This window comes from Rhyacophila brunnea, unplaced genomic scaffold (genome assembly GCF_057557595.1).
Source record: "Rhyacophila brunnea isolate RB1 unplaced genomic scaffold, BYU_Rbru_1.0 scaffold_21, whole genome shotgun sequence".
NCBI classification, from domain to species: Eukaryota; Metazoa; Arthropoda; class Insecta; order Trichoptera; family Rhyacophilidae; genus Rhyacophila; species Rhyacophila brunnea.
In genome coordinates this window covers 25,548,059-25,558,714 of record NW_028232871.1, presented here as the reverse complement: position 1 = coordinate 25,558,714, position 10,656 = coordinate 25,548,059, and the positions used below count along the sequence as shown (strand labels likewise).

General features: G+C 34.9%; 1 protein-coding gene across 1 annotated transcript; it reads right to left on the bottom strand.

Moving 5' to 3' along the window:
• Positions 1 to 480: 480 nt before the first annotated feature.
• Positions 481 to 8,725, bottom strand: LOC147070902 (uncharacterized). The gene is made up of 5 exons (XM_085948692.1): positions 8,537 to 8,725; positions 6,178 to 6,281; positions 4,138 to 4,305; positions 2,991 to 3,144; positions 481 to 610 (listed from the first exon to the last, which is right to left on the bottom strand). Exons 2-5 carry the CDS (start codon positions 6,256 to 6,258, stop codon positions 510 to 512), a joined length of 504 nt encoding a protein of 167 aa, XP_085804818.1. The 5' UTR covers positions 6,259 to 6,281; positions 8,537 to 8,725; the 3' UTR covers positions 481 to 509.
• Positions 8,726 to 10,656: the final 1,931 nt, after the last annotated feature.

The following is a 10,656-nucleotide window of genomic DNA, read 5'->3' as shown; positions in this document are numbered from 1 at the left end:
ACTATAAATCTGGGTCTTAGTTAATATTATGTTGATTCAAAAACGTTTTCGGTATATTGTGCATCTTTGTTTTTTTCAGGGCTTCAAACCGTAACTTAACCGAAAACCGGAACCGAACCGGAAAAAATCGGCTTTTCAGTTCGGTACATGTTCAGTACATGCGCGTTAACATGATCTTACTCCCCACTTCAGTTGTCATTCCGCATTCGATTGTCGTAGGTGCAACACGACTTGCCCTTGGACTCTTACTCACTACCATCCATACGTAAGTATTATTATTTTTTTTAATTGTTCTGTATTTTAGTTGTCAATATTAATACATGTTATAATAAATAATTATTAAATACAAATAAACACATTAAAAAATTAACCACTTGGAGCTAAACCGGAAAAACTATTATTTTTTTCGGAACGAAAACCGGAACCGAACCAATATATATATTTATTTGAACCGGAACGAAAAACAAAAAAAAGAAAATAACGGTTTGAAGCCCTGTTTTTTTCAAAATCTACAGATTTTGAACGATTGCAAAGTTTGGATCGCCCGTCTTCTCAAGAGTCAGTTCACGTCGTAGGTTGTGGACGACGAAAATATAGTAGATGCTTACCACTGAAAAATAAAACAGACATGTTTAAGCTGGGGAATCACGTGACTTGGAAACATAACGGTATACATAACAGGAATCGATTTTTTGTCGTATTCGCGATGTCTAGTTGACTTCCGTTGTCCTTCGGCGTCTTTGGTGACCAGAAACGACACGAGCAGATTTGTGAATAATTACAGTGCACGCAAGTTGCGTAGGCCGTCGAAACTAAAGATGCACCCCCCTCTTAGGCTAAGGCTAGATAGGCAAGTGCCTTGCTTGGTGGCTACGTACTAGGTGGCATATCCTAGTGAACGAACGCACACTATTCTATCGCAATGGCCACACTACACGCTTCGCGCCTCGCTACCTGAGTCTCCCGGCGAACCAACGTGTTGGTTATTTTTATTGTGTCACCCGGTGAATTTACCATTGTCTATGGATTTTTCAAGATGGCGGATGTTTTTTCAGTAATCAGTATGACAAACGTTAAACAACCTATATTTTGAGGTTATGAATAATTGACAGTACGCACGCAACAAGTTCAAATTTGCGAGTTTCGAAATTTTAAATTTAAATTCTCTGTGAGAAGTAGCTTTCTGGTTAGTTTTGAGAGTGACATATCGTTTTTGACTTGAGCGCTCCGAAATGTCAAATGAATTTGTACCTAAGCACGTAGCCTGCAATGTGGCAGTGGTGTTAGTAGACAAGCATAGCATCTAGCTCATGACTAGCGAAGCACCTGCCTACCTGGCCGAAGGCTTACAGAGCGTCCCACCTACCGCTCCTGGCGTACCTACAATTATAGTTTTTTATCGAAGAGTCGCACCAGTAGCCACTGTATTACCAACGTCACAAAACCCCACTTTTGATAAAAAAAAATTTATAAATTTAATTTTGTATGATTTAGTGGTATAAATTTTGTTAATGTATCCATACATTTCTAAGATATTGCAGTCATGAAAGGATGACAAAAAATACTGTATAAAAAATGGGGCGGCATTTTGTCTAGGGACGTCACTGATAATGTACGGCGACTATTCGCCCTTTATTAAATATAAGACTTAAATTTTAAGACAGTGTTGTTTATTCATTATGTGCTTTATAGCCTAAAGCCCATGGAAGCGGCGCGGTGGCGTAGGTAGCGTGAGTGACTCTTTGGCAGCGTCACATGTAATTTGTACTTATTAGATTTCGCCGTATCATAGTTCACCGTGAGCTGTCATACCGGAGAGAGATGGCCCAATAGCATTGAGGTTAAAAATATCGCGTTGTTCATGGACCATTGCAGACAGTAATGTTCCAGTTTTATTAGATTTAATAAGAGCATTCATTTGATATTTGATTGTTATCAAATAATCTTATAATACCGCTGTCATCCTAATCAGATATTTGATACGACTTAATACTTATGAGCACCTACTTGCTAGCCTACTTTTGAATCGTCCAGAATTTTATATAAATTCATTCAATACGATTGTAAATATTGCTAATTTACATACCTACCTATTTTCATACATTTTCCCTTTGTACTTTTTTATTAGATACGTATTTGTAAGTGTTTTATTTAGACATGAGTTTGATCTCAATACTATACGGTCATCGATTTCTGATTCTAAAACTCACGGTAAACTGTGATATTTATGACCAAATGCATAATTGTAAAATGCACAACTGTGCAACTCAACATGCCAAGCGAGCCGAATTTTAGTGTCAACCCATAGGTTAAAAACCTCTGCTCATGGTCTCCACACCTTTAAGCGGGGTCCCCCTACCTTTTGCTAAGGTTCAAGACAGTATGACTCTCTACACTTACGATTTTTATACACTTACGACAACTTTGCGTTTTCCAAATGGTATTCGTGTTCAAATTAAGGGTTCGGTGTAATTCTAGCGATTTTTTGTATTTTTTAATAGATCAATTTGAATTATTATTTTTGTGCCATGTCCGATTCTAAGATGATCATATGAGCCTCCACAGAGAGGAGGTTGTATTAACAGTTTTTCTTTTGTTTTTTTACGAGGAATGTATGCTAGCCATTTGCTGAACCTATTAGGTCCATACTCTGGTCCAAACACACATTGAAAGACAAAATATGAATTAGCCAGACATTATAAGCCGACGCGGTAACCACTCGGCCATCGTGGAACACCACTTGAATTATAGAGTTACAATAATCAAATTTTTTATCTCACAACCACGTATTTTAAAAAAAGTAACATTCCAATATTCTAGACTTTTGTTAACTATTAGAGGAAATTTTTCATTCATGTTTATTTCACTTGTTCACTTGCCACACTGGGCCCTGAGCCCGTTCTCCCCCAGGCTTGAACCCTATAAGCCCCCCTTTTAGGGGTCATGCCTCTGATATAAAGGATTTGACAAATAAAAAATAAAGTACTTACAGCATGAAAGACTTCCGAATAATATCACCATAAACCCATGCATGAAGGCGCCGTTAGCAATTGACATGGCAGCATTTATGGTGTACGCGCCAATATAAAGCGCGGACATATAACTGTTTACGATCACCCAGGTGTTCAAGAACTTTTCATTTCTCTGCAAGAATAAAAATGACAGTGAGTAGGTATATACAATCGAACGTTATCAAAGAGATTGGCTTTCTAATTACTACCCTCTTGAAATACTGTGTAAAGACTGTGTGCGCGGAGGAGAGTTGCAACATTGCTGGCACTTTTGATTTGTGGCCGTGTTGCAATCGAGACGAGTTGGTATGTGTGACCCAGCTTAGATGCATGAAACTTCACGTTTTCTTATTTCTCTTCACTTATTTAACCGTTTATCGACTAATTTATAGCCATTTACACGTGGATAGATTTACTGCTGGCAGTGCGTATTGTCGCGACCATTACAATAATATAGAAATGTAAACACTTATTGTCGTGGGTACAAGTTAGCTGTCTCGCACATCTAAATTAATCTTGTCTGCAACTTGTTGAATACGTCGATTTGACGTCATAGTTATTCACAAATCTCACGTTGCCAAAATGGAGCTCCGCTAATTGGTGGAATGCGTCATTTTAGTTTGAAAAAAAAAATCTGGAATCACATGCAATTATCTTCACCCGACATGCGACGCGTAGAATCCCGAAATGTCACACTTCGCCATTCATTTTGGTTTGTCATGAGACGTCACTGTCCTCGCACGGCCTTGCCTATATGTCTATTATTTCAGTCGAGACAATTTTCAATGTGCGACTGGACTTACAACACTGCACGCATAGGTTGAAAAAGCGTCTTCTGGATTTTCACACGACAACTTGCGCGACATCTGTGAAGGTCGAGAGCTTTTTCGGCCAAAAAACAATTAACGCATTAATTTCGAAAATTCTTTAGTGACAATTTTACGATTTCTCGAGAATCTCATTGATTATTTCTCGAGAATTATTGTTGAAACGACATCACAACATCGAGACAGCTGCACCTTTAGCATTAAGCCCAATGATGTTATATACATTAAGCCCCATAAATAAATGTCAATAAAACAAACTAGATATTTCTGTAGTCGATTAAAAAGGACGTCATACAAACCCTGTTTACGCCAACGAGTAACACAACTGATAACGTAAAGAATGTCAACACAGAGACGAAAGCAGGAATGTCAAAGGCTTCTTTGGATATCCCAAATTCTTGTTCTGCTGCAGCGTCCACAGTTTCCAGTAAAAGAATACCCATTAATAAGCCAATGATCGATAGAATCTATAAAAATGCAAATAATAATATGTATTACACAATGCTCGTAAGGCTGGCATCGCACTAAACACATTTTGCAGTCGATATACATGTCATCGCGTCTTTAGTTACCGTACCTACATACACAATCCTTATTACTGTCAGTAATATTGATCATGCAGTTAGGAGTGGACTGATGTAGTGATGAAATAAACTGAAGAAAATTATACGGCAGTACCATAGATAATGTGAGACAAATTTAAGATGAAGCCTTTACTGAGCCGTTTTTAAAGAGGCATCTAGCGGGAAAATACGAAGCTTGCAATTTGAGATTTTTTTTTGATAATTTACAATTTCAACTGTATTAATTAATACTTACATATGTATCTGAAAACATTAAAAAGAAAAATATTTTTTATTTTAAGTCAAAGATAAACTTACAATTGTAAAAAATGTAATAAAATGTGAATTTGTTGAATCGGACCGCACCCTAATATATATTTATTATTAAAATTTAGTTTATTAAGTTTTCTAAGCACCACCTAAGAGATTTTTGACTAATTCATAGTTTTAATATTTTTTATATCTATTTTAAAAAACATCGATTTTTATAAAAAATATAAATGTGTATAACTTGAAATCCTTTTTATTTTATTTATGTATGGTCCCAATATTGAAGCTTGATTTGACAGACCTACAAACAACTTATCTAAAGAATGGATGGGGGAGCCACTGTCGAAAACTACCCAATCAAGACTTGCAACTGGACAGAATCTGACATTCGAATGACGTTTTCAAAATGGCGTCCATATGGTAGTTCGTAGCTCCATCTTTGACCGTTCTTTACATAAGTTTGTAGGACTGTCATAATATCAAATCCAGCGCTCAAAATGGAAAATTGTATTAAGCGGAGAGCTCGATAATTTTCAGAAAATATTAACAAATTTACTTATATAATCTTTAATCTTGTTATATAATACACCTCATAGCTCAGATGATCAAATAGAATAATTTTTAGTCTTTAAACTTATAAGTATGTAAATGTTGTCAGCGCTGCAGGCGAAAAACGAAGATTAAGCACGTCATAAATATTATTTTTTACAATGAGTCCAACAAGTTTCGTATTAAAACTTTTAATATAATATATAAAGTAATTAACTGAATTTAATTTATTTTTAATAATTCACGAATCAGGACGCAAAATTTATTTTTCCACGTTTAACGGAATTTTCAAAGAAGAATCGTTGAGACTCATTCGCCAACTTATTGTGTCATTGCTCTGGATTGAAATAAAGATAATATGTAAACAGCGTTCCAGCTACTGCCTACTCCAACTCGAATGCATTTTTTTGTATAGTTACTTACTTACAGTGGCGAAGGTTGGAGGCAGGCTGTTAAGATCTGACATAGTACGTCAGTCATTTTTTTCGTATTTGTTTCAGTCGTATTTGTTTTCATTAAACTAAGCCTAAGGCTACAAATTACAGATAGAGTTGGTTAGTTTTTAAAATTTAATCAAACCCTTCTAAAACCAAACCATAATAGATAATACTCAAAAAACATTCATATATCTATAAGATACCTAAAATTATGCCATCGAATAAATTTTAAAAATCTAACACCACCTGTAATAATAATAATAATAATAATAAAATAACACCTGTAATAATGTAGGGCTTAATTGATTTTAAAAAACTAACCAGCAACATTTGCACTTTGTATTAGTAGTTCAATGAAAACAAATAAGTATGACTGAAAAAGTTTAGTGTACACTATTTATGTCGAATCTTAACAGCCTACCTCCACCCCTCGCCACTGCCTACTTATATTTATTTATCTTATTATTTGCATCTACTCGTATAATATCAATACGTACTTATAAAGAATTGTTATACTTACTAGATTAATCCATCCAATAATCCGAGCTCCTGTCTCTAGGCTGCAACCACAGCAACACTTGCTCAAATGAGGAATACGCATCTTTCTTGATGATATTCACGATACTAAAATAATACAAATTATATGTAATATTTATCACACGGGTCGTATTAATTATACCAATGATATTATAATAATAATTGATCCTTTATACCCCGTTTACAAGTGCATGTATTTACTGCTGACAGTACCATAGCGACCATAATAATAAAATGTAATGTGTAAACACTTATTATTGTGCAAGTTGCAAGATTTCAAGTTGGTTAAAAAAAGGTCGTAAGCTTCTGAATTTTTACGTAATAATTGCTACTTGTATGGTGGGTGAACATGCGCAGTATAGCGATAGTGGCGAACCTGCCGGAAGTAATACGAATTGCACCAGACAGAATATTTTGACGTTTACCGATTATCTACGAACTTGTCCGAACCTGACTGAATTTGCCAAATATAAACTAACTATACGATGACAACATCGCGTCTCGCTTACGCTTGAAGAAGATAGCGCCTGTATTTACTAGCAGCAATAGTGCGTTTTTAAACTATAGTGACAATAAGTTACTGTCTCTCCAATTCATTCTTTAAGAGTGAGCGAAACGGGTTGGTACTATTTCATACTATTTGACAAGTAGTGAAAATCGGTCAACCTGAAAATTTGTTCGTAGTTCGTTTTTTTGCCTGCAGGTTCGCCACTATTGTTCTACTGCGCAGGCGCAGATCGAAAATATCCCTACTGTTGCATGAAAATTCAGAAGCTTCCAAACTTTTTTGATGCATGCATGCAATCTGGCAAACTGTAGGATACCCATAGGATACCCATAGGATGTTTACCCATACGTTGTCTTGTTATGGCCGCGATAATACGTACTGTCAACAGTAAATCCATGCACGTGTGTAGGGGGTATGATATTGGAGATACAAACAATACTTTTACGCGTAAACAGTTATTATCGCGATAGTTTAAAATACGTACGATTGGTACAAGTAAATAAAATATAAAATTATCCATTTATTAAATGTGACTCTAGCTTGGTGATGGAACTCAGTGTTAAAAACACTGGGTTAAATAATGTTTCCTAGGAAGAGTGTCAGAGAATATTTCAAGAAAAGTAGATTAAATTCAATGTAACCTTTTACAACACACAAAATTGTAATTCAATACTGGTGAATACTAAAGATAAATTACATAAACTTAGCCAAAGTGGTATCTATCTATTAAATTGTGACTCTTGTCATGCCAAATATGTTGGACAAACAGGACGATCTTTTAATATTAGAATCAAAGAGCATTTAGCCTGTGCCAAAAAATGAGTCTTCTTCTTTTGGAACTCATTTATTTTAAATATTTATCATTTTTAAATTTTTAAATCCTACATTTGAATGGGAAATCTAAAAAATGGATAAACAAGAAATCCTAGAGATTAATAGGTATAAATTTTTACCTAATTCTAATTTGTTAAATGATCAATTGATTTTTGTGTCATCTCCGTTATTGTATCCTATATAATGTTCGGGAGTGTCTTATTGATTTAACATAACTTTATAGAGTGTAAGTACATTATTTATTATTTTATTTGTTATTTAATTATGACTCATCGTTTGTCCAACAAGTGGTAATATTTTTGATTTTTTTATTGTAATTTTAACCAAATTTATTGTGTTTTAAATATTGATTAATCATACATAATTATTTGGTGATATATTGAAATATTATTGTAAGTTCGTATTGCTTCATATTTTGTTTTATGTTGATAATTTAGAATAAGTTGTTTAGTGTTGTCCTTAATGATATAAGTAATATGCAATATTAATATCTAATTTCATTAATTTTAATTTAATTGTTATTGACAAGGTATTATTGGACGGATAATTCAATGTATTGGTAGATTATTTGTGTCGCCTTGTGATTTTTCTTGATAAATGTCTGTTTGATAAAGATTATTCAATTGAAAATGTCCCTCTAAGGCGGACGAAACCCTGCAGATTTATTTATCGGTGGGATGAGTAATAAAAAAATGCATTTTATTAAATTAAATCAATTGATAACAATTACATAGATTAAAGAAAGCGGTATTTAATAGCCACACATTTACGTTTTATTTCATTATTTTCTATTAAATCTAGCCGGTGTTGATCCTATCGTACCCTTAACCTCAAAGTAGAGCTGTTCCTATAATTGCGTATCATACAATTAAACTAATATAATACTTTAAAATAAGCCTATAGGTAGGTATTGTTGTCAAATAAGGTTTTACTGAAATGGTGAAGGAAGATTTAATAACACTAATAAATCTGGGATTAACGAACTGTCAAACATACGTACCAATTACAACCATATCACTCCGTGCCGGAGCAACAATAATTGTCTTCCGTATCAACAGATGACTCCCAATTGATAAATTGTGATTATTAAAATCACAAAATGTTGATTGCGTTTTAGACAGATTCTGTCCGGATAAACAAAATCGACTCAAAGCCAAACGCATGCGCATTTTCGAAAATAAATTGTACCTATTGAATGTAGCCATTTTGCATAAAAATACTAGGTATAAAAATATCTAGTTTCCCCTTGTCCTCACTGGTGTCAATGGATTGGTATTACGAACGTAAGACAAAATTATTAATTAAAATAAAATACAGTATGATTGTTTATTTTTTTTAATGACTTTGCCGAGGCTTTGACTGCGACTCGCTGTCATGTCGCCTTTTCTCATCTGGAAGAAAATGCGCCGATCAGACCCTCTCTCAAATAATGTTAAAGAACAACAATTCTACCGAGCTCTTCCGTTCTACCCACCGCCAGGGCACATTTCAATTCAACAGCATCCTCAAAAATATAATTTATACAATTAGTTGCTGTACTCGTCGCACTGTCGCTGCATATGCACAAAAAATCTTTAAAATAACATAGACAATATCATTCTACTGAGAATTAGAGCATTTCCACAAAACCTATCCTCAAACAGTCAGTGGTGGTTTTAGATAAAAATTGTATATGCGATATGCCGCCATTATTACAATAAATAAATTATAATAGCTGTATTGCCAGGATTATGTATGCTTAATTATTTTTTAAACGATGTCGATTTCTTTCGACCATCTCCGATCCTAATAGGATCATATGGGCCTCCACAGAGTAGAGGTTTGTATTGACAGATTTTGTTTTTTTTACGAGAAATGGATGTCAGCCACTTGCTCAACCTATTAGGTCCATACCCTGACACCCACAAATTGAAAAAAAAATATGTGTAATTGCCAAACCCAGGATTCGAACCTGGGACCCACGGCGTTATAGTCCAACACTTAAGCCGCGCGGCCACCGTGGACACGATGTCGATAGGTACTCTATAATAAGGCAACAGCTTCGTTTCGATCCATGGAAAACCGTAAATGCTCTCAAAAGTTGTCACTCATCTGCCACCAGTGACATCCCTAGACAAAGTGCCGCCCTTTCTTAGGCTGACTTAACATACCGCCCCCTTTCATTTTTAGTCTCAAATTGTAAGAAAATTTGTTAGGTTACCCATCTATCTATTTTATTACATATTTATTTTCTACAAAAACAAAAAATACTTACACATCATCCACTGATGATAAGACCATGCCCACAAAATCTACTTTCAAACATTTTTGAGGAGCTGAGAGATTTAGAGGCATCCTTGTAAGTGCGATAAACCGCCATTAGATTTTACAAAACAAAAGTAGGATAGGTTGCTAGGATTTTGTATGCTTCTTAAAAACCCGCCATTGCTCTCAAAGCTTGTTAAAGGCGTATTCGTTCCTACATTTGCCACCCTCTGTGCTATGCAACGTATGACTAGCCTACCCAAACGGATCATCACTCCTTGCGGCTAATAATTTATTCATTAGCCTTCCATACAATATAAAGCTCCATCGGTAGGAAGAAGGTTTTTCTTTGACATATTTGTGTCCCGTGGGGGTAGGCAGATTGAGCATCGCTTGGGGGCTGCAGTGGAAGGGCGGAAAATCGAGGAGAATCATTAAAATTAAAATCATAGAAATAGCTACCTAAGCTTAGTAATAACGAAAATATTTTTCCATTAAAAAAATCAGCTCACTGGTTGGAAACAAAATGTATTATTAACACACAAGGTTTAACAGAACTGTATTTTTTGCGGGTTCGCGATGTCTAGTTTACTTCCGTTGTCCTTAGAGGTCACGTCTTTGATGACCAGCAGTGATACGTGTAGATTTTTGAATTGCCTATCTATAGGTAGATACATACTTGCCTAATTTAAAATTTATCCAAATATTTTTTTCCGGTCACTCACGAGTTTTTCAAGTTGCCAGGTGTATTTTTAAATGTATCTGAATTAATATTTGAAAAATTGAATTGAATTAATAAATGAAATTAGATTTACTAGTATATATTATTTTGTCGGTAATGTATCTATGACATGGCCCCCACATGCTGAAGCGGCC